General features: G+C 49.3%; 2 protein-coding genes across 2 annotated transcripts in view; one reads left to right on the top strand and one right to left on the bottom strand.

Moving 5' to 3' along the window:
- Positions 1-24039, top strand: part of RPA2 (replication protein A2) — a 342664-nt gene that overhangs the window by 289821 nt on the left and 28804 nt on the right. The window lies entirely within an intron of this gene.
- Positions 2-22063, bottom strand: SMPDL3B (sphingomyelin phosphodiesterase acid like 3B). Its single transcript, XM_050795766.1, is given in 12 exon segments — positions 2-423; positions 426-462; positions 464-527; positions 529-743; positions 3946-4079; positions 4163-4343; positions 5533-5630; positions 5633-5704; positions 6698-6841; positions 11246-11343; positions 15080-15293; positions 21829-22063. Coding segments are annotated over 12 exon segments (1350 nt in total). The 5' UTR covers positions 21890-22063; the 3' UTR covers positions 2-391.

The following is a 24039-nucleotide window of genomic DNA, read 5'->3' as shown; positions in this document are numbered from 1 at the left end:
ACTGCACTCCGGCCTGGGCGACAGAGCGAGATTCCGTCTCAAAAAAAAAAAAAGAAAAGAAAAGGAATACAACAAAGAATCAAACGCACCATGAGCTTTGTTTTGTGAATGAAACATAAAACGCAAAAGAAATATGCTGTGGGGGGTCTTGGGTCGTCATTTGTTTTCTGTTTCTGGTTTGTTTTTGGAGAGAGTCTGGTTTTGTCGCCCAGGCTGGAGTGCAGTGGCGCGATCACGGATCACTGCAGGTCCTGGGGCTTCACTTCCTGATTCGGTTGTCCTATTTCAGTTCACTCCTCAGGCGCGGAGGAAATGGTGGAAAGCCCAGTTCTGGGTGATCCCGGGCGCTACCCCCGTTACCCGTTACCAGGAAGAAGGTGAGCCTGGCGGGTCACAGCACGAGCGTGCACAGGCCCAGCAGGCCATCAGCAGCAGCGGGAGCTGGGGCGCGGGTGTGGTCCCCAGAGGCATACAGACAGGTGGTGTAGGCGTCAACGTCCACCTGGCGCATGGCACACACGTGCTGCCTCGTGGCAGACCCCAGCATAGTAGCTGACTGAGTTATAGACGTAGTAGTGCTGTAGTGCGCCCTGGTCACCAGCGATGCGGTCCAACACTGCCTGCACAGAGTGGGCACTGGCGTCGGGAACCTAGTAGGCTTTAGTCAGCTGGTACTCGAGCTCCCAGCGCCGCATCCCCTGAGCATTCACCTGGCTCAGGTTCACGAAGTAGGTCACCATGTCCTGGAGAAAGGGTTTGGGGTAGGCCGGCTGTGAGCAGCTGTCTGCTTCCATCCCCATCCTGCACCTTGCATTTGCCCCCACGTTCTTTAAAGTAGTGATCATGACCACTAGTAGTTATTGAGCACTTAGCTGTGCACCCAGTGTGCTTGGCAGACATCCTCTGAATTGAATGAGGTAACTGCGCTTATTACCCTGGTTTCACAAATGAGGAAACTGAGGCCTAAAGAGGTTAATTCACTTGGCCAGGGTCATACAGGTATTCATACAGGTATTCATATAGGTATTCATACATACAGGTATTCATACAGGTGTTCATACAGGTATTCATACATACAGGTAGTCATACAGGTATTCATACAGGTAGTCATACATACAGGTAGTCATACAGGTATTCATACAGGTAGTCATACAGGTACTCATACAGGTAGTCATACAGGTACTCATACAGGTAGTCATACAGGTATTCATACATACAGGTAGTCATACAGGTATTCATACAGGTATTCATACAGGTAGTCATACAGGTACTCATACAGGTAGTCATACAGGTATTCATACATACAGGTAGTCATACAGGTATTCATACAGGTAGTCATACAGGTACTCATACAGGTAGTCATACAGGTATTCATACATACAGGTAGTCATACAGGTATTCATACAGGTACTCATACAGGTACTCATACAGGTAGTCATACAGGTACTCATACAGGTAGTCATACAGGTAGTCATACAGGTACTCATACAGGTACTCATACAGGTATTCATACATACAGGTAGTCATACAGGTACTCATACAGGTATTCATACAGGTAGTCATACAGGTACTCATACAGGTATTCATACAGGTACTCATACAGGTATTCATATAGTTACTCATACAGGTATTCATACAGGTACTCATACAGGTACTCATACAGGTATTGATACAGGTAGTCATACAGGTAGTCATACAGATATTCATACATACAGGTACTCATACAGGTATTCATACAGGTATTCATACAGGTACTCATACAGGTATTCATACAGGTAGTCATACAGGTACTCATACAGGTATTCATACAGGTATTCAGTGGTAGCAGGATTGGCCCCCAGGTTGTTTACCCAGGTCCCACCATGCTAGGGTACACATAGAAGATGCTCAGTAAATATTTACATAATGAATAGACAAAAGCAACATAAAAAAAGCGACATTAAGCATGAGAGAGATCATGAACTATAGACTCCTAGGACCCAGGTGCATGTTCACGGCTAGGCTCTGCGGGGTTCATCAGTCCAACAGGTTCCAGGTACATTTATGAACCTGCTTTAGGCCACTGCAGATGGGGTAAGACGAGCTGCCCGTATGCATGGCCACTCTGTTTCTAGGCACATTCCATTATTTCATGGAGTCCTCCTCAAACCCTGTGAGGTTCTGTTACTCCCATTTTACAGGTGAAGCAAGTGAGGCACAGAGGTCAAAAGATCAAAAAGCTTGAGTGGTGGAGTCAGGATTCAAGCTCAGGGCTGACTCCTTCCCTGAGGACAATGTAGGGCCCGTTCGCGGGTGATGGTGGGGGTCCCTCAGCCTGCCATTCCCCTTGCTCAGACCCTCAGAGTGCCCATGTGGACAACGGGCCACTCTTAAAACCCCTCAGACCTCTTCTGAATCTACATTTATTAGAATCAAGGACCTGGGTTAGCTCATCCAGTCGTTGGTTTTAAATATCCTCTCTCCACTCCCAGATCACATTTCTATCGCCACCTCTTCAAGCTCCAACTTGCCCCTTCCCTGACCACTTTCACTTGATGCCATTCAGCCTTCCCAAAGTTAGCAGGTCCAAAACCAGACCTCTGACTCACCCCCCGAAGCCTGATCACCCTGCCACTCTTCTCAATAACCGGCAGCCACAGCCTATCCATTGCGCAGGCCAAAAGCCTTGGAAGCCTCCTGGATTCGTCCCTTTCCCTCACAGCCCACATCCACTCTAGCAAATTCTGCATCCAAAATTCATCCAGGACCTGGCACTTTTTACCACCTCACTGCCTCCACCCTGGCCAAGCCACCATCCTGTCATCCGGGGTTTGTCCTTCCCTCCAAATGGCCTCACTCCTTCCCCACCTTCCCCTATAGCCTGTTCCCTGCACAGCAGACGTGATGATTCCGTAAAATTTTAAGTCACAGGATTTCATTCTTCTGCGCCAAACCCTCCAAATCCAAAGTCCTCATTGATGCCTGCAAGATCGGACCTCCCCTCCCACTCTCCCCTTGGGCCTCTCCCTGTGGCCACCTGGCCTCCGTGCTCTTCCCCTAACTCACCAAGCACATTCCCACCCCGGCCTTCGACTTGCTCTTCCCTCCACCTCCCTGAGATACCCACATGGCTCACTCCCTCAATACACTCAGAACTCAAATGGCACCTTATGTGGACACTTCCCCTTCCCACCTATTTAACACAGTACACACCTCCCATAGCCATCACCCTGTCACCTCACTGTTTTGATTTTCTCCTTAGCCCTTCTCTCAGTACTAGAATTAATTCTACATATTTATTGTCCCTCTCTTGTGAGATGTCAGGTCCAGGAGAGGGGTGACTTTTTTTTGTACATTTATGTATCTCATGAGATTAGAACAGGGCCTGGCCCATGGCACAGACTTAATGCATTTTGATGGATAAATAAAGGAATACTATTTTTCATCTCAACAACCACAAGCTCATCCTACCAGGTGAAGGATTGCTCAAAAATTAGGGGCTGGAGCCTTGTCTGTGTATGGAAAACGTGGACAATGGGCTTGAAGTCAGACTGTGGAAAGCCTTGAGTACTAGGCCAAGGAGACACAACTTTATCTTGAAGGCACTGGGGAGCCATTGAAGGTTTTTGAGCAGGACAGAGACAAGATGAAAGTGGTGCTATAGGAGATTAGTTTCTTCTCTGTTGTGTAGCAGATGGACCACAGCAGGGCAGGGCCAGAGGCAGGGAGACCAGGTATGAGGCTGTGCCAGTCATCCAGGGGAAAAGGAGACTTGGGGAAGCACTGCCCTGACTTGGTGGCAGGTGCCTCCAGGGTTCTGATCCTGAGCTGGAGAAGGGTGGAAGGAGATCAACCTTCCTGAGGCTCAGTGGTCAGGGGAGGGTGGATAAGCTGAGCGTTAGGGGAGGTGGTGATGCATTTAAGCCCCTGCCACCCTCCTCCTCCGGCCTCCACAGGACTCTTGACCTTCAGGCTCAGTGTGGCTCAGTAATATTTGAACACCCGGATGGCTGGATTGTTGGCCCCATTGATCACTCCGGGTAACATGGTTTTCCATGGGGTGACTCCAGGTGTGATGAACATGGCGCTTATGGGGGCACCTGTCAGGAAAGAGCAGCAGGACAGAGAGGGTCTGGGGAGAGAAGGAGGGACGGAGCTGGCAGTTGCCCTCCAGGTTGAATACCTGCGTCATCATAGAGCATCCGAAAGCTGTCAGTGTGGTGGTGCCTGAAGAACTGCCCTGCTATGACGCGACCATGCTTCCGGACCACCTTCAGGTATTTTTCGTTGAAGCCCTCCTGGAACCATGCCTTGTTTTGTGTCTTCTCAAAGAACCCTGGGGGCACGTTGCCAACAATGTACACCTACAAGGGAGGGGTTCGCAGAAGAGGCTCACAGATGCCCTCTCCAGACCCTCATTTCTACTTCTGAAAACCTGCAAATTGCCCCAAAGACAGGTAGATGGGCCCAAATGTATCTCCTCCCTGAAGGCCTCCTGGATTCCATCTCCCAGGCAGACTCAGGCATTCTCCCTGTGCTGTGCAATGAATGCACCACATACCTTCCCACCTCCATGCCTGCCACCTGGAGTACCCTTCTCCTTTTCACTTCTGTAAATCCTCCCCATACTTCAAAACCTAACTCAAAGAGCACCTCCTCCATGAAGCCTTCCTAATCCTTCCAAGACTACTCTTCTCTTGGAGAGCTTGAACACGGCAACGATACCATTCTTGCATGGTTGTGTTCATATGCTACACGGTCATGTGCATTCGTTTCTTACATTCCTTGAGTCACTCAGCTGACAACACCTGGGCACTTGGCCACCATGGCAGGAGTTAGAACAGGGGACAGGGTTAACTCTATGGGTTTTGGAGTCAGACTGCAGTTTAGACACCAGCTGTGTGTCACCTCTCTGAGCTGCTGTTTTCTCATCCGGAATAATACCTAGCTGGTGGGGTTTTGAGAATGATGGACTCGTTACTGAGCCAGGGTTTCCATAGTTCTGCTACCTGAGATCATCTGTATAATGTCCTAAACAATGTGCCCAATGTTGACATAGTGTGTGCTCGTGGGCACCAGCTGTGAGATCCTCTTGGGATGGGCTAGTCAGTGCGAGGACTTGGGCAAATGGGACACTGAGCCAGTTCTTGAGGAGTTGTCAGGCCAGCAGACTAGCTGGACACACTCAAGGGCAGGGCATCCCCTGGAGGTCTGGCACACAGTCCTGGCTGCAGCTGCACATGTGGTGGGAGTAGAAACAGCACTGGACTTGGAGTCTGGAAACTGGTCTTCTAGTCTGGGCGTCATCACGTATTATATGACTTGGGACTGTCACCACTCTTTATGAGCCTCAGGGTCCGCATCTGCAGTGGGCTCCGGGTCCCAGCACACAGGGCTGCGGTGAGGATGGAGGAAGCCCTCTGCTGGTGCTAGGCTGGTGAAGGACCCTCTGGGATGTGGGCATCTTTGGGTGGGTGGGTGAGTTTGTGCCAAGCGGGAGACTTGTGCAGAAAATAACCCTAGATGAGAAAAGAAAGAAGCAGGACCTCTTACCATGTCCCCAGCTTTGGAGGCATTGGTCAGCACATCTTCCAGCCACTGGAACTGCTGGCCAGGGTCCACCATGTCTGCTGTCAGCTCACTGCTGGTAGGTACAGATTGGTGTTGAGCACCACAATTTGCCCAGCCCCGCTGGGACCTGGCAGCTTCTCAGAGTAGAAGGCACCTGTCACAGCCAGGGACAATATGAAGGAGGCCCCCACCTCTGGCCAGACAGGCTTCTGCCCCTTCCACTTCACTGTCCCACTTTCTTTTTCCCTTGCATCTTCCCCTCCCATCTTTCCCATGGGTGGGACCTCAATCTGGAAGGTCAGAGGTTCTGGAGCCAGAAGGCCTGGATTGAAATCCTGGCTCTGGAACTCATTCACTGTGCAACTTGGGAGAGTAACTTCACCCCTCTGTACTTCGGTTTCCTTATCTGTATAGTGAGAATAACAGTGATGTGTGTTTGCCCATCCAGATCCACTGTCCACCCTTCACCGCTCAGCTGTCTTTTCCAAGAGCTGATCTACGTGGATTAAATCAACAGGCCTCTGTGCCACAGGCTTCTGGTTGGCTTTGACCACTGGGGAGTCCCAACAGCAGGAGACCGAGGAAAGGGAAGAGTAGGGTCACAGTCACCTTGGGCTGGCTGTGTTTCTGGACCAGTCATTCTCAACCAGGTGCTTCTGGCCCCAGGGAACACTGGGCAATGTCTGAGACATTTCTGGTTGTCACAACTGGGGGTGTTCCTGAGGGTATCACTCTAGTGGATGTTTGCAACATTCTGCAACACACGTGGCAGTCCTCTGCGACAGAATCATCCAGCCCATGGTGTCAGTGGTGGCAAGGTTCACACCTGCTGGAAGCGAAACCACTCCTTCCAAGGGCTGTTGTGAAGTGTCTAGGACCAGGCTGAGGGTAATGCCTGGCACACAGTAAAGGCTCAGTAAATATGAACTTAGGAGCATCATGAGTGCCGTGGGGTTTAGAGCAAGGGCTTTGGAGTTAGCTCTGGATTCTGCTCCCAAGACTGCCTTTTCTAAGCTGTATGACCCTGGCTTCCTTATCTGTAAATTGGAGATAAAATCAGTACTTATTTCAAGGGGTTGTTGTGAAGACGAAGATCAGACCCTGGCATACAGTTAGTGCTCCTGATATGAGCAGATGGTGCTGGTACCTCTTTTGAAGAGAGCAATGGACTCGTTACTAAGCCAGGGTTTTCATAGTTCTGCTATCTGATTGTCGATCTTGTTAATTCCAGCTGGGAACTGGTTTTTGGGGTGAAAGTCATGATTTCCCAAAGCAGCATAGGCTTTAGTATCTGGGAAGCAAGGGTGAAACATCAAAATATCTATGCAAAAGCACTCGGGGGAGTTCATCATTTTCTGTTGGCCACTGGCCAGCAGAGCTCAAGGGGAAGAGCGACAGCACAGATGACGAAAAGACGCGGAGAGGAAACCCACCTTTGATAGAATCTGACTGAACTTTGCTGAGGCTTTGGGAGGAAGAGCAGTGGCTGCTTTCATCGCAGTCCCTAAGCCCATTCCCAGCAGGAAGTTTCCTGTTAGAAGGAAAGCAGCAGATGATGAGAAGGGAAGAACTAGGTCTAAATGATTCTGATCACTGTCAGCCACTTGGTAATTTAGTGTTCCCAATTCCTGGTGATTCCAGATCCATCTTACTGTTAGGGAAAGGGTCTGCTTCACTCTGGGAGGCCTTAGGAGTTTCACTCATCCATGCAGTCAGCAAATGTTTTATTGAGCACCTACTATGAGCCAATGCACAGAGCTGGAAACCAGGCTTCCAGCCCCAGACGTCCTGCCGTTCGATAGGGTTGACAGGTATTGAGTAGAGGTGTAAGGGATGTCACAAAAAGGGAATGGCCACTTGCTATGGGAGTGACAACAGAGGGTAGGAGTGGGTTTGGGGAGGCCTCCCTGAGGAAGGGGCCTGTGAATGAGGCCTGGAGGTATAGGGAAACCCATTAGACTCATTTCCTCCACATGAACAGCCTCATTTCTGTTTTTATTTTACGCTCAGTGTCTGGTACCTAATCGGTGTTCAATAAATACTTGGCACTCAACAAAAACAACTCTTGGACTCAGAACAGGGCCGGGCCCTTATATGAGCTTGGTCTATCACAGGGAGTGACCTGGAACAAATGAGGGAGGCTGGAGTCTCCCATTCTGGTTGGGAAATATCTCTAACACACCCTTTGCCTGGTACAGCCTACAAGACCTGGAAATGCTGAGAACTCTGCCAAAGTAGGAGGTTGTGAAATGCATCACTGTAACTGCCTGGAAGAACCTCACCTCTCTAAAGTAAATGCCAGCAGCCATTAAGAATCCATTTAAGAAAAAAAAAAAAAAATCCCTGAATCCCAAGGGCATTTGAGAAGGGAGGGACTCACTCCTGTTTTCACTGCTTCTGTGTGCCCAGCTCCTCGCAAACATAAGCTCCACGGGGGTGCGACCTGGTGTCTTGTTCATTGCCACGTCTTCTACTCCTGGAATGGTGTCTCTACCATAGTCAATGCTCAATAACTACTAGTTGATTGACTAAATGAGTGAATGAATTACCTTATTTAATTCTCATAACAACCCTATGGACAGGTACCATGACTTTCCTTTTTCACAGGCAGCAGACTGAGTCTTTATGAGATTACCCAGCTAAACCATAGCAGAGCTAGAACTGGGCCTTACATGACAGGGTCTTGCTTTGCCGCCCAGGTGGCAGTGCAGTGGCACAATCATAGCTCATTGTAACCTCAAATTCCTGGGCTCAAGTGATCCTCCTGCCTCAGCCTCCCAAGTAGCTAAGAGTATAGATACACACCACCATACATGGCTAATTTTTTTTATTTTTTGTAGAAGCAGGGTCTTACTATGTTGCCCAGGCCAGTCTCAAACTCCTGACCTCAAGCGATCCTCCAGCCTTAGCTTCTCAAAGTGCTGGGTTTACAGGCATATGATCACTGCACCTGGCCCAGGGCCTTGGATTTGTTTGCTTTGCATGCCTGTGTTGTCAACCACTTGACTGTGCTGACGAGCGGGGACCAGTGTTCACGGCCGACTCTGGTGGGTAAAGCTGAACACAGCAGGAAGAACACATGATGTGGAAGCCTGAATCTCGAGTTTCAGTCCCTTCCTCTTCTTAGGCCACTTCCTCGACCTCTCTGTACTTCGGTTTAATTATCTATAAAATGGGAGTGTCCTGCTTGACTTGTGTTTTTAGAATTGTCAGTTAGATAACACCTTCATTTCATCCCTTCCCATTTGTTCTCATAGTACCATCTCTAAAAGTGAGGTGTGGCCATGAGAAAGGGCTGTGTCAGATTATAATTGGTAGCTGTTTTTTCTCAGTTATACAAAATGATGCATCTTTCAGTCAAGGGCATCTTGGATATTAGGAAATTCAATAAATGGGCAAGTGTGGTAGAAACTACAAAATCTTATAATTTACATTTGTGGCCGGGCACGGTGGCTCAAGCCTGTAATCCCAGCACTTTGGGAGGCCGAGACGGGCGGATCACGAGGTCAGGAGATCGAGACCATCCTGGCTAACACGGTGAAACCCCGTCTCTACTAAAAAAATACAAAAAACTAGCCGGGCGAGGTGGCGGGCGCCTGTAGTCCCAGCTACTCGGGAGGCTGAGGCAGGAGAATGGCGCAAACCCGGGAGGCGGAGCTTGCAGTGAGCTGAGATCCGGCCACTGCACTCCAGCCTGGGCGACAGAGCCAGACTCCGTCTCAAAAAAAAAAAAAAAAAAAAAAAAAATTTACATTTGTGTGTTAAATCATAGTCAATAGGCCAGGCATGGTGGCTCATGCCTGTAATCCCTACACTTTGGGAGGTTGAGGGAGAGAATTACTTGAGCCCAGGAGTTCAAGACCAGCCTACACAACACAGCAAGACCTCTATCTTTACAAAAATTGAAAACAGGCCGGGCGCAGTGGCTTACGCCTGTAATCCCAGCACTTTGGGAGGCCAAGGCATGCGGATCACTTGAGGTCAGGACTTTGAGACCAGCCTGGCCAACATAGTGAAACACCATCTCTACTAAAAATACAAAAATTAGCAGGCCGTGGTGGCGGACGCCTGTAGTCCAGCTACTTGGGAGGCTGAGGCAAGAGAATCACCTCTGATTCTGGTTGCAGTGAGCCAAGATCACACCACTGCACTTTAGCCTGGGTGACAGAGCAAGACTCAGTCTTAAAAAATAAATAAATAAATAAAAATGAAAATAAAAATAATTAGCAGGGAGTGGTGGCGTGTGCCTCTAATCCCAACTACGTAAGAGAGTGAGATGGAAGGATTGCTTGAGCCTGGGAGATGAAGGCAGCAGTGACCCTTGATCGTGCCACTGTACTCCAGGCTGGGTGACAGCAAGACCTTCTCTCAAAAAACAGAACAGTCAGGGAAGCATTTTCTTACCCAATATTTGACTTGTGTTCCAAAAGTCCCATGTGAAGCAAAGGAGAAGTACTCCCAGTTGGATCTGAGGTTGAGTCCCTCCCTAGGAAATGACTAGCTTGGAGCCATAGGTTCCTTTACTATACATTGGGAATAATGGTGCCTGCTGCTGGGGTCGGGGGAATGTCCTGGTTTGACCCTAACTAGTGACCTCTGCTGGAAGACAAAGGAAACCAAGCAGCCTGACTTGGGTTGGGCTGGGTTAGATAAACTGGAAGCATCCAGGCATCTCTTTGCCTAGACTGACTTGTGTTGAGGGAAGGAAGCAGCAGGAACAGACAGTAAGGGCAGTGCCCACACCAGGATTTGGACCCCGTAAGTAAATGTGACCTTCACTAGTTTGCTTAACCCTAAGGCTCACCCCCCTCATCAGTAAAACTGAGGTCACAGCACCTCCCCCGAGGCTTATGGTGACAGTGAAGGAGCTAAGGCTTGAAAATTCTTCGAGCCAGCCTGACCCTTCACACTTGACACAGAATGACTGCTGCTAGTGCTGTTATTTATTTTGATTATTACTCCATATCTGTGTCCTGGGAGCGCATGATGAAGATCTGTAGAGGGGGCAGATATACTGGAACCCAAAAAAGGTGGGCTGGGGGCTGGGGGCTGCTTTCTCAGGTCCCAGTTGTCAGCCTGGCAGCCTGATTTAGCCTCCAGGATGTTGTTTTCGGTGCAGACTGCTTTAAAACATTTGCAAGGGCCATTAGATGGGGCACGCAGACCCTATTCACCCTACACTGTCCTGTAGGGCTGCTGCCTCACTCACCCCCAGTCCCTCCCTGCTCTGCCAGGCTCTGAAGTCCTTGGAAGCAACAGGAAACAGCATCTTGGCTGGAAATTAGCATTTCCCAGAGACCCTGGCAGCCAGGACAGTTTGAGGGTGATTTTCGCCAACTCCAGAGCAGGACACATGGGCTGTGTGTGAGACTCACACAAGGATGACACCTGTGTGCAACTCTAGACACCTGGAGAAGGGTTCATGGGTCTGGTGATAGGCAGGAGCAGAAGATAGTGAAATGCAGGGCATTTCCTTTGATAGGATTCTGTGTGTATCCACAGGCCCATGGGCTTGCATGTTGCCTTCCGGCTTGTTAGGAAGGTGAGAAATGGTCACCATGAAGACCTGGCCAACAGCCATCACTGTCCATGGATGAAGGTCAGCCAGGACACTCGCTGCTGCTGTTGTCCCACTGTGCCAGACAGTGCCTGGAGTTCAGAGAACACTGTGGAGGGACCGATGGCACAGTCTTACCTAGAAAGACCTCTCTGATGAGCTGGGTCAGGCATTCCACAATTTCCAGTACAGCTGCCTCTCCCAGTTTCTCATCGGGCACGTGAGGCATGTCATCACTACGAAACACCACCAAGCCAATTTGGGGCAGGCAACTCAGGAAGGGGCAGAAGAAAAGGAAGGGACAGCTCTGCAGTGAGAGGAAAACCTGTGGACCTGGGCCTCAGATGTCCCCTTGAGGGGGAATGGCCAGGCTAGAGTGGAGTCAGATGGGACAAAGCTGAGAGCTAGGCTTCACCATTTTCCTGCTGTGGGTCCCTTGACTGGTTGTTTAACCTCTCTGAGCCTCTATTAACTCATCTGTAATGTTGGGATAATACAGTTCTTGCAGAGTGCTTGTTAGGTATCCATCAAGGAGGAAACTTATATACATAATATAGTACAGTAAGAGTAGCTGCTAGGTTGTAATTAATATTATTATTTAGAGAGGAAAGCTTTGGAGTTCCAGTCCCATCTGCAAACCCCAAGAGAGCTCAGGGTTGAGAAGCCATCTCTGAATTATGTTCCTTTCCCGAAGAGTTCAAAAGAGTTTGAAGCTGGCTTCAGAGTCTGGGGTTCAGATCTTTTCCAGGGCAGGTACTGATTCTGCCCCGGGACCATTGTGCCCCCCATGCCATGAATCTAAATTCTTGGGTCCACCTTAGAAATGCTCGGCAAGGGGAGGAAAACGGTGGCAGTGGGGTGTAGGGATGCGGAGATGTCCAGACAATCAAAATTCTGAGGCCTCTGCTGCCCAGGTACTCCCCCAGTGAAACTAATTAGCATAATAGTATTGATACTGCCGCTAGAAGCTCACACTGGCTGACTTTCTGCCAGGTACTTTCTGTGTGGTGTTGCCATAGCCACTAATTTTTTCCCCACAATAACACTGCAATGTAAATTCTATTGTTAGATTTTATTGTTTGACAGATAAAGAAACCAAGACACAGAAAAATTAAGAACTGTGCCTATCCTAAATCAAGCACCAGAGACAGGGGAGAAAAAATTTGTGGCTAAGTGTACACCACTAGAAAGTGGTGGGGCCAAGATTTGAACCCAGTCAGCCTGGCCCCAGAGTCTATGCTCACAGCCATTGCCTCCTATCAGTGTCTCTGATACCCACATGAGGGCAGCAAGAGGGGCTGTTTTGCCCTGAAAACTCCCTGGGGACAGGCCAGAAACCCAAAGACAAAGGGACAAAATTTCACATTTTTTATTTCTAGATTGGATAATCTAATTCTGTCTGATAAAAAACACACCAAGTGCATTTTTAATTTTTTTAGGTGCTTTTTTTTTGAGAGAGTCTCACTCTGTCGCCCAGGGTGGAGTGCAGTGGCGGGATCTTGGCTCACTGCAACCTCCGTCTCCCAGGTTCAAGCGATTCTCCTGCCTCAGCCTCCTGAGTAGCAAAACACACCTAATTTCTAATGGCCATCCTCAAAGGGACTGCAGCTCTCTTAGAAGTCAAATTTCGGCCGGGCGTGGTGGCTCACACCTGTAATCCCAGCACTTTGGGAGGCCAAGGTGGGTGGATCACAAGGTCAGGAGATTGAGACCATCCTGGCTAACACGGTGAAACCCTGTCTCTACTAAAAATACAAAAAAATTAGCTGGGCATGGTGGCAGGTGCCAGTAGTCCCAGCTACTCAGGAGGCTGAGGCAGGAGAATGGCGTGAACCCAGGAGGCAGAGCTTGCAGTGAGCCGAGATTGCACCACTGCACTCCAGCCTGGGCGACAGAGCGAGACTCCATCTCAAAAAAAAAAAAAAAAAGGAAGTCAAATTTCATTGTAATTGAAGAATTGTAAAGGGTCCTAAAGATCTTCTTATCTGATGCTGTAGACCTCTTCAAGGTCTCAGAGATTTCCCAGGAAAAAAATGTGCATCTGTGGCCAAGCACGGTGGCTCACACCTGCAATCCTAGCACTTTGGGAGGCCGAGGCGGGTAGATCACCTGAGGTCCGGAGTTTGAGACCAGCCTGGCCAACATGGTGAAACCCCATCTCTACTAAAAATACAAAATTAGCCAGGCGTAGTGGCACATGCCTGTAATCCCAGCTACTTGGGAGGCTGAGGCAGGAGAATCGCTTGAACCCAGGAGGCAGAGATTGCGGTGAGCCAAGATCGCGCCATTGCACTCCAGCCTGGGCAAAAAGAGCGAAACTCCATCTCAAAAAAAAAAAAAAAATGTGCATCTGTTAAAGGGTCATGAATTTCCCGAGGGATCCCATCTGTCATCTGTCAGAATGCTACATATGCTCTCCCTTCTCAGAGAAATCAGAAGCTCCCCCAGAGAGGCCCCTCGAGGGAGCAGGCCCAAGGTCATGGACCAAAGCTCACTCTCTTCTTAGATTGATTCCTGAGCCCAAGGAAGCCAGAGCCGTCCAGGCTCCTTCTGAGACGATGTCACGTGTCTTATGTGTCCAGCCTGGCAGGTTCATCTGAAGGTCTTTCCTGGTCACACCCACAAACCACATCACAGCTAGGGGCGTCATGGGTTTCACCCTGCCTTATAGAAGCGTCTACTGAGGCTGGTAGAGGAAGCGCAAAGTCAGAATTCCTTCCAGCCTTCCTCGAGAGCTCCCTTGCTCCACCAGTTCCTGCAGGATGTCCTTCCCCTAATCCTGCCAGATGGGATCATGTGCTCTGTGAAGCTCCCACATCCCCCCAGGTGACCCTTTCTCCTTGCTGGGATGTAAGGTCAATGAGTTTGTCTGCATTGCCCAGAAGACCGTGAACTCCTTGGAGCCAAGTGTGGGTGTCCATCATCTCAGATCCCTAGCATCTACCCCACAACTGAGCATGACTTGTTGCCCTGCCAAGTGAGGGAGCAAGTGAGGGAACTGGGGTATCTTTTTTTCTTTCTTTTCTTTCTTTCTTCTTCTTCTTTTTTTTTTTTTTTTTTTTTTTTTGAGACAGAGTCTTGTTGTGTCACTTAGGCTGGAATGTAGTGGTGTGATCTCGGCTCACTGCAACCTCCGTCTCAAGAATTCAAGCGATTCTCCTGCCTCAGCCTCCCGAGTAGCTGGGACCACAGGCGTGCACTACCACACCAGGCTAATTTTTGTATTTTTAGTAGAGTCAGGGTTTCACCATGTTGGCCAGGATGGTCTCAAACTCCTGACCTCAGGTGATCCACCCACCTCAGCCTCCCAAAGTGCTGGAATTACAGGCATGAGCCACCGCGCCCGGCCAGAATCGGGGGATCTTGAGTGATAAGGAGGCAAGTTCCCAGGAAAGTTGAAGGAATTAGAGCAGCAACCTTGGACAGGAAGCAGAAACTGGGTCTCTGCGAGGAGTGGGATCGGCCCTCAAGCTGTCACTGTGTAGAGCAGAGTTCTGACCGTTGAGGACATTCCAGGGCCACTGGGCAGCCCAGGGGTGGCCAGCAGCCGGCCAGGACACGAGGACCACAGGCTGGGCCAACTTCAGCCCTCATAACTTCTTCCCTCCCTGCACTTGGACCTCTCAGACTTAGAGTCCCTAAGCCCCAGGGGGAAGGGCTCCAGTGTCCACCCGTAGCTTAAAACCCGGGCACTCTCCAGGTGCCCAGGCATGCCAGGACCACAACCAAAGCCTGAGTGAGAGCTGCGTTCTGCCACAGCCAGGAGACATGGAGGTTGAGGACACAGACTTTGGAATCTTTGGACTCAGGGATCCCCAGGCAAGTTACAAAACTCCTTTGAGCTTTAGGTTCCTCAGCCTCACGTGAGACTGATGTGAGGATTAAAGGAGATAATGTGGGCAAAGGGCCAACTGGTATGTAGCACATAGCAGATGCCCGGCAAAGGGTAGCTGCCGCCTCGACTGTACTCACCCAGTCCAGAGAATGAAGTCTGGCTCCGGCTCAATCTCCTTCATGGCATAGATGGAGGAGTTGATGAGGGCCCAGGCAGAATCACAGAGGTAGTCACCCCAGGGGCCTGCGTTGGGCACTGACTGGAATCCAGCTGATGGGTACACCTGGAAGGGGTATTTGGATACCTTGTAGTGAGGGTCAAGGTGCAGGTCAGTGACGTGCCAGAACTTCCCTGCAGGAGAAAAGACATCCTCCTTCAAAGCTGGTCTCTCCCAGCCTGGAAGCAAGGAAGTCCAGGCCAGCCCTGGGCTGGGGCAGGGGCATTCCACAGGCAAACGGAAGTCTTCTCTGAGCACCCCAGGTTCAGAGAAAGGCCCACAGGCTGGCTCTGCCCAGGGACACATTGAACAGAGCAGAGAACAGGCTCAGATCCAACCCTGACCCCTGACCTTTGGCAAGGCCCCGTCCTTCTCCCCACGTTTGATGGGCAGCCACAGCATTAGAGCTCAGGCATTCTAGTGAGGGGGCTTGTTTTAAAGCAAAGGCAGGAGAGGGTATGGGTTAAGTGCTCAGGCTCTGAGCCACTTAGGAGCTGTGTAATCTGGGCTATGTCACTTTTCTAAGCCCATTAACTAGAGCTCGATCCTCTCGAGCTGCAGGGAAATATAACTACATATGAAAATCTGACCTGTCCTGGAATTTCTTCCAAAATTTAAAAAAGAAAAAAAAAAAAGAAAGAAAAAAAGAAAGAAGAAAGAAAGAAAGAAAGAAAGAAAGAAAGAAAGAAAGAAAGAAAGAAAGAAAGAAAGAAAGAAAAAAAAGAAAGGAGGGAGGGAGGGAGGGAGGGGAGGGAGGGAGGGGGAGGGAGGGGAGGGAGGGAGGAAGGGAAAGAAAGAAAGAAAGAAAGAAAGAAAGAAAGAAAGAAAGAAAGAAAGAAAGAAAGAAAGAAAGAAAGAAAGAAAGAAAGAAAGAAAGAAAGGAGGGAGGGAGGGAGGGAGGGAGGGAGGGAGGGAGGGAGGGAAGGAAGGAAGGAAGGAAGGAAGGAAGGAAGGAAGGAAGGAAGGAAGGAAGGAAGGAAGGAAGGAAGGAAGGAAAGAAGAGAGAAAGAAAAAAGTCTGACCTGGATGGAGAAGGTTTACACACCAAATGAGCTGGAAAACCTTGCTAAGCAATACCAGCAAAGCCTGGGTGCAGTGGTTCATGCCTGTAATCCCAGTACTTTGGGAGGCCAAGGTAAGAGGATTCCTTGCGGCCAGGAGTTCAAGACCAGCCTGGGCTACATAGGGAGACCTCATCTCTACAAAAAATTTAGAAAGTTAGTTTGGTATGGGGTCATGTACCTGTGGTCCCAGCTACTCAGGAGGCTAAGGTGAGAGGATCGCTTGAGCCCAGGAGGTGGAGGCTGTAGTGAGCCATGATCATGCCACTGCACTCCAGCCTAGATGACAGAGCAAGACCCTGTCTCCAAAACAAAACAAAAAAACAGCAAAAACTGGGGACTACATGTGGAAGTGAGTGTAAGAGTACTAGACCAGGGAAAAAGGAACGCCACTTCAGATTGGGCTGACCTCCTCCGGTAGGTATACTTGCTGGTGATTCTGGATCCGGGGTGTGGCTCAAGCAGCTGGGAGTGGTCCTGCTTGTTGAAGTGATTGACCAAAAGCTAGACTCAGCTTCCAACCAAAGGAGGCTGAAGTGGCAAAAAAACTTCATGGTGTAATAAAGAGAAAGGAATCCAGAGAAACAGGTGAGATGGAGTAGACTTCTCATGCGAACCCCATATGGGGCCTGGCACAAGTAGTTTCTTTTTTTCTTTTTTCTTTTTTTTTTTTTTCTGAGACAGAGTTTCCCTCTATTGCCCAAGCTGGAGTGCAATGGTGTGATCTCAACTCACTGCAATCTCTGCCTCCTGGGTTCAAGCGATTCTCCTGCCTCTGCCTCCCAAATAGCTGGGATTATAGACACGTGCCCCCAGGCCCAGCTAATTTTTTTTTTTTTTTTTTTTTGTATTTGTATTTTTACTAGAAACAGGGTTTCTCCATGTTAGCCAGGCTATCTCGAACTCCCAACCTCAGGTGATCCACCCACCTCAGCTTCCCAAAGTGCTGGCATTACAGGCATGAACCACCGCACCTGGCCGGCACAAGTTGTTTCAATGACTTTACTGAAGGAGAGTTGAGAAGATCTGGCCTCTGTTCATCCTGTTTCTCACTAAAACAAGAGTGAGGCCCAGGATTTCCTCACCCTCTGCTGTTGCAATCACTTCCTCCTCCATTTCTTGTGTCACTTAGAGCCACAAGTCAACATCACTGGCCCCAGGAAGCTGTGTCTGGGCCTGGGAGACTGGACTTCTTTTGATCTCAGGGTGGGATAGCCAGGGCCCCACTCAGGCCACAGGACATTTAGTGGACAACGGCCTGCAGATAAAGGCTGGCCGCTGACCCTCACTCCTTGACTTTCCCTCCCAGATGCTCTTGAGCTTTTCCCCACCTCTCCTAATCTAAACTGAGTCTCAGGAAAGGATCTGAAACATGTTCATACTAAAATGTAAATGACTGATGAAGCAAATCATTATCCCTCCCACATGCATTGTTACAGTGTTCTCCGCACAGCCCTGGGAACATTATCCCTACTTTACAGATAAGGAAACTAAGGTCTGGAGGTTAACATGCCTAAGATCACATGGTAAATGATGGGGGTCTCCGGGCTCCAATCCCTCCCAGAAAGATGTGATGGCGAAAGGGGTTAAAACCAGTGCCTTTCTATTTTAGATGGGTCTTTTTGCTGACAGCATATTCCCACATTTTTATTTTTTATCCAAACTGAGTCTTTGTTTACAATGGGGAAAATTTAACCTTTCCACACATATTGTGATCACTAATATATTCCTGCCAGGCACGGTGGCATGGTGGCTCACACCTGTAATCTCAGCACTTTGGGAGGCTAAGGCAGGAAGATTGCTTGAGGCCAGGAGTTCAAGACTAGCAGGGGCAATAAAGCAAGACTTCATCTGTACGGAAAATAAAATTCAGCTGGGCAGAGTGGCTCATGCCTGTAATCCCAGCAATTTGGGCGGCCAAGGTGGGTGGATGACTTGAGGTCAGGAGTTCGAGACCAGCCTGGCTAATATGGTGAAACCCCATCTCTACTAAAAATACAAAAAGTAAGGCCAGGTATGGTGGCTCATGCCTGTAATCCCAGCACTTTGGGAGGCCAAGGCACGTGGATCACAAAGTCAAGAGATCAAGACCATCCTGGCCAACATGGTGAAATCCTGTCTCTACTATGAACACAAAAATTAGCTAGGTGTGGTGCCACATGCCTGTAGCCCTAGCTACTCAGGAGGCTGAGGCAGGAGAATCACTTGAACCCAGGAGGCGGAGGTTGCAGTGAGCTGAGATTGAGCCACTGCACTCCAGCCTGGCGACAGAGCAAGACTCCGTCTCAAAAACAACAACAACAAAACCAAAAAGTAGCTGGGCACTATGGTGCACTCCTGTAATCCCAGCTACAGCTACTTGGGAGGCTGAGGCAGGAGAATCACTTGAACCCAGGAGGCGGAGGTTGCAATGAGCCGAGATTGCATCACTGCACTCCTGCCTGGGCGACATGGCAAGACTCTGTCTCAAAAAAAAAAAAAAAAAAAAAGGAAAAATCAGGAACAGAAATAATTCCTGTAGTGACAAAAACCCAAGCCAGAGTAAAGGAATGAACTGCCTCATACCAGTTAGTTGGTGGGCAGAGTTGGGCAGAGTTGGTGGGCATCCCAAGTCCCTAAGCTGAGACTGTGATTGGCTCTCACCGGCTTCCAAGCCCAGAGCCAGGCTGGCCAGGATGGATGTGGTGGGAGACCCTTTGCCTTTCTCTCAGGCACATGGTCTTCACGCTTCCTCTGCAGACAGAGAAAGAGGCTATTCCCCTACCTCAAGCTGGCTTTCTCAGTTAACTACAAACACTGAGCAGTTTGGCCCCTTTGACGTCAGCCCCCAAAGTATTCAGGAACATTTCCACACTCCAGAAACTCCTCATCTCACGTGTCAGTTGTCGTTTTCTAGCCAGTGTGTAGAACTGAAACTACTTTCCAGCCTCTCTGGCACATCCTACTGAAAGGTGTGTGTACGTGCATTGTGTTTATGTGTGTGTGCATGTGTGTCTGTGTGTGTACGTGTGCTGACTCCAGGAGAGGCCAGGCTAGTGGACAGAATGGTGGAGAGAGCTAGAGGTCCAGGCGGGCAGCTCCACCTCCTTGGGGTCCAGCCTCCTCATTGTGGGGGTGCAGATCCCAGCGACCTTGTCAGCTCAGCCCAACCCACCACCCTCAGCCAAGCTGCTTCTCCTCACAGGGCCTCTTCCCTGACTACGCCATGGCATCACCCAATCTTCCCATATCATCATGCGGCTGTCTCCTCCTCATTCAGGCCTCTGCCCCAAGGTCACTCCTCAGAAGGCTCCCCTGACCACCTCAAGTGCCACCTCCCCTGCCTGTCTGGTCACTAGCTATTGCTTCCCCCAGCTTCCTTTTCCTCAGAGCACTCTCACATGTGAACTTACCATGTTGGCTTGCTTATTGTCCATCTTCCCTGTTTACAATGTCAGTTCCATGAGAGCACCAAGCCCATCTTGTTTATCTCTATGTTCTCAGTGCCTAGAAGGGTGTCTGGGATGTGGAAGACGTGCAAATGCACATTCAATGAATGAACAAGGCTGTGGGGAGGCCAGTTAGAACTGTAGGCACTCAAACCGTGTTGGCTAGGTGCCCGGGCTTTCATACACTGATCTCATTTCATCCTGGCAGCCAGTCTGTGAGATGGGGATTCTTATGCCCACTGCATAGATGAGCAAACTAAGGCTCAAACCCAGACCTCTCTGACCCCAAAGCTGAGACACAATGTTGTCATGCCTGTTGACTTGGAACTCCCCCTCCAGAAGGTGGCTGTAATAATACATGTTTTCCATAAGAATATGGGATCCACCAGCTTCCAGGCCCTACATCAAAATAATTAAGCTCTAATTAGCATGTCGGGACCATGGATGGGGAGGTGGGAGATCTGGTTTCTAATCCAGGCTCTTCCATGTGTTTTCCTAGGGGCTCTGGGCAAGCCACCAGGCCTCACTGAGCTACAGGATGTTGACATCTGGCCTGCCTCTCAGTGAGCATCAGATAAGATAGTGAAGGAGAAAGGGCTTATACAGGACGATCCCAACACACCACACCATTACCTGCAATTACCCCTGGGGCCAGGAGTGAGACTGGGGAGGTGTGGGGGCCTGGGCGCTTTAATGCTTTACCGTTTAGACTGGAACTTCTCAAATGTTACTGTCCAGATGCTTCACTGGGGATCTCGTTAAAGCTAAGAGGCTTTCTACATTCGCACTGCTTGGACCTTTCACAGCAAGACAGTATTCATCTGTAACTGCAGTTTTCTAGAAAGGTATACCAATCTCCGTTATCATTATTATTCATTTATTACTGAGAAGATAAATCAATTTGATATTGAGTACAGTGAGTAGCTGAGGCCACAGACCTGGGAGGGAATCCTGCTGCACCACCCCATAGCTGTGTGAACAGCGGAACCTTCCCCTGGGCCAGTTTCCTCTTCCGTAAAATCGAGATAACAGCGCCCCCTACCCCTTGGGGCCCTCGTGAGAATTAAAATGAGAAATGTGAGATGATGAACAGAACACCGTAAATGGGAAGCAGTGGTTACTCCACATTCGGTTCCTGGGGGGTTCTACAAGGCCCCCTCTCACCATGAGAGAAGGACAAGGTGGGGAGTGGCCACGTCCTACCCAGCCAGCCCTAGCGTGTCCTTGGCTGCTGTCCACAGGTAAAGTGCAGGGGCAGGCAGGACATCTGAAGGGAAATAAGATGAAGATAGAGCCTGTCTGCCCCAGATGACCATCTCTGAGAGGAGGACTGGTGGGCACAGTGCATCCCTGGGCAAGCAAAAAGGTGTCCTGGCCCACCTCCTCCTTCACCAAAGGGGGTCACCAGGGCTTTATGCCCACTAGGGACAACAGACATAGGGCCCAAGGCCTCATAGCTCTGCAAGGTCCACAGAAATATCTGAGACTTGGGGGAAAAAAATGTATTGACTCTAAAAGTGCAGGAAAAACAAAAACTATGAAAATCAAGTAATTCATCACAATCAACAATTCATTTCAAAAGCAATATTAAAAATTTCATGGGCCACGTGCATTGGCTCACACCAGTAATCCCAGTGCTTTGGGAGGCCAGGAGTTCAAAACCGTGCCAGGAGTTCAAAACCGTGCCTCTACAAAAAAAAAAAAAAAAAAAAAAAAAAAAAACCGGCTGGAGTGCAGTAGCGTGATCCTGGCTCACTGCAGCCTCGACCTCCTGGGCTCAACTCATTCTCCCACCTTCATTAAGACCGGGACTTTGTTTTTTTCTCTGATATACCCCTGGCTCCTAGAATAATGTGTGGTACAGAAAAGGACCTCATTTGTTGAATGAGTCCACGAATCTTTCCTGCCACCTCCTACCTCTACTAATTAGCTAGCTCTCATGTACCCAGACCTCTTCGCAACATCGGTGTCCCTCCCTGGCCAGCTGTCACCTCCATTTAAAATCTTCAGGCTCAAACAGCACTCGCCAAGGCCCACTAGCTCTCCCCACCCTGCCTCCCTACCCTAGCTCCTGCCTTGCTGTCTTTAGAAGCACCTTCAAGTTTGCTGTGAGCAGCTTCCAGCAGCCCCAGAGTTCATAGTACAAAACAAAGGCATAGCAGACATTCCCAGTACTATACCTGGTTCAGCCCTGGCACCTCCCCAGTGGGCCAGGAAAATCGGCCAGGTGAGCAGCCTCATCCTCGGGGCTCACTTCACCAGAGTGGTGGGATTCTCCAGGAGCTGTTGTTCTCACCGCAGGCTTCCCAAGTAGTTTTCTGTGGCCACGTGCCTGAGCAGAACTCCCTGTCCTGTTACAGGTGTTCCAAGTCCTCCAAGGCATCTGGATCCTCTGGCTCTTCCTCCTTTGCCCAGCAGGGTGCGATCTGTGCCAGTCCGAGGAGGCGGGCATCTGGACGTTAAGTGGAAGCCACACCTCTCCTGCCTGTGCAGCCCCTGCCCCCAGGAGGGAGGGGCAAACCACAGAACTGCAGGTCAGCATGTCAGGTGAATTGGCAAGCCCCGGAAAGGGGGATCTAATTTAGACTGAGGAATGTGAGAGGGCTTCTAGGAGGAGGTGACACATGTTTAATCCTTTCTTAACATTGTATTATGGAAACGGTCAAACAGAAACAGGAGAGAGAATGATGGAATGAACTCGCAAGTACCTTCCTCCAGTTGCAGCAATTATGAACTTACGGCCACACTTATTTCATCTATACTCCCATTTGATTATTTTATGTATTTAAACAACTTTTTATTTTTTTGAGACAGTCTCGCTGTCACCCAGGCTGGAGTGCAGTGGCGCGATCTCAGCTCACTGCAAGCTCCACCTCCTGGGTTCACGCCATTCTCCTGCCTCAGCCTCCCGAGTAGCTGGGACTACAGGCTCCCACCACCATGCCCAGCTAATTTTTTGTATTTTTAGTAGAGACAGGGTTTCACTGTGGTCTCGATCTCCTGACCTCATGATGTGCCTGTTCCAGCCTCACAAAGTGCTGGGATTACAGGCATGAACCAGCGCGCCCAGCCCTATTTAAACAACTTTTAAAATTTTTTATTATTTTAACTTTTATTTATTTATGTATTTTTTTACAGAAGGGGTCTCAGGCCGGCTGCAGTGGCTCATGTCTATAATCCCAGCACTTTGGGAGGCTAAGGCAGGAGGATCGCTTGAACCCAGGAGTTTGAGGCCATCCTGCGCAACATAGTGAAACGCCATCTCTACAAAAAATACAAAAATTAGTCAGGTGTGGTAATACATGTCTATAGTCCAGCTACTTGGGAGGCTGAGGCAGGAGGATCCCTTGAGCCTGGGAGGTGGAAGTTGCAGTGAGCCAAGATTGCACCATTACATTCCAGCCTGGGTGACAAAGCAAGACTCTGTCTCAAAAAAAAAAAAAAAAAGAAAAAGGGGGGGTGTCTCACTCTGCCACCCAGGCTAGCGTGCAGTGGCAAGATAATAGCTCACTGCAGTCTTGACCTCCTGGACTCAAGCTATCTTCCCGCCTCAACCTCTGAAATAGCTGGAACTATAGGCACTCACCACCTCACCTAGCTTTTTTTTTTTTTTTTTTTTTTTTTTTTTTTTTTTTTTTTTTGTATAAACAGCATCTTACTGCATTACTCATTCTGGTCCCAAACTCCTGGCCTCAAGTGATCCTCCCACCTCAACCTCCCAAAGCACTAAGCTTACAGGTGTGAGCTACCATACCTGGCCCCCACTGTATTATGTTAAATTCCAGTGATCATATCATTTTGAACATAAGCAGTATGTATCTCTAAAAGATAAGGACTCTCTTTTTCTTTCTTTCTTTTTTTTTTTTTTGAGACGGAGTTTCGCTCTTGTTGCCCAGGCTGCAGTGCAATGGCATGATCTTGGCTCACTGCAACCTCTGCCTCCTGGGTTCAAGCGATTATTCTGCCTCTGCCTCCCGAGTAGCTGGTATTACAGGCATGCGCCACCACGCCTGGCTAATTTTGTATTTTTAGTAGAGATGGGGTTTCTCCATATTGGTCAGGCTGGTCTCGAACTCCTGACTTCAGGTGATCCGCCTGCCTTGGCCTCCCAAAGTGCTGGGATTACAGGTGTAAGCCACTGCGCCCGGTTAGGACTCTCTTTTTCTAACACATTATCAGATATTTAAAAAAAAAAAAAAAACAGTAATTCCACCAGGCACGGTGAGGCAGGAGAATTTCTTGAGCCCAGGAGGTGGAGGTTGCAGTGAGCAGAGACCGCGCCGTTACACTCCAGCCTGGGTGACAAGAGCAAACTCCATCTAAAAAAAAAAAAAAAGAAAGAAAGAAAAAAGAAAGTGGTGAACAATGCAAAGCCTCTGCCCTCATAGGGC

Source organism: Macaca thibetana, chromosome 1 (genome assembly GCF_024542745.1).
Source record: "Macaca thibetana thibetana isolate TM-01 chromosome 1, ASM2454274v1, whole genome shotgun sequence".
Lineage (NCBI taxonomy): Eukaryota > Metazoa > Chordata > Mammalia > Primates > Cercopithecidae > Macaca > Macaca thibetana.
Note: the sequence above shows the minus strand (reverse complement) of the source record. Positions and strands in the feature narration are given on the sequence as shown.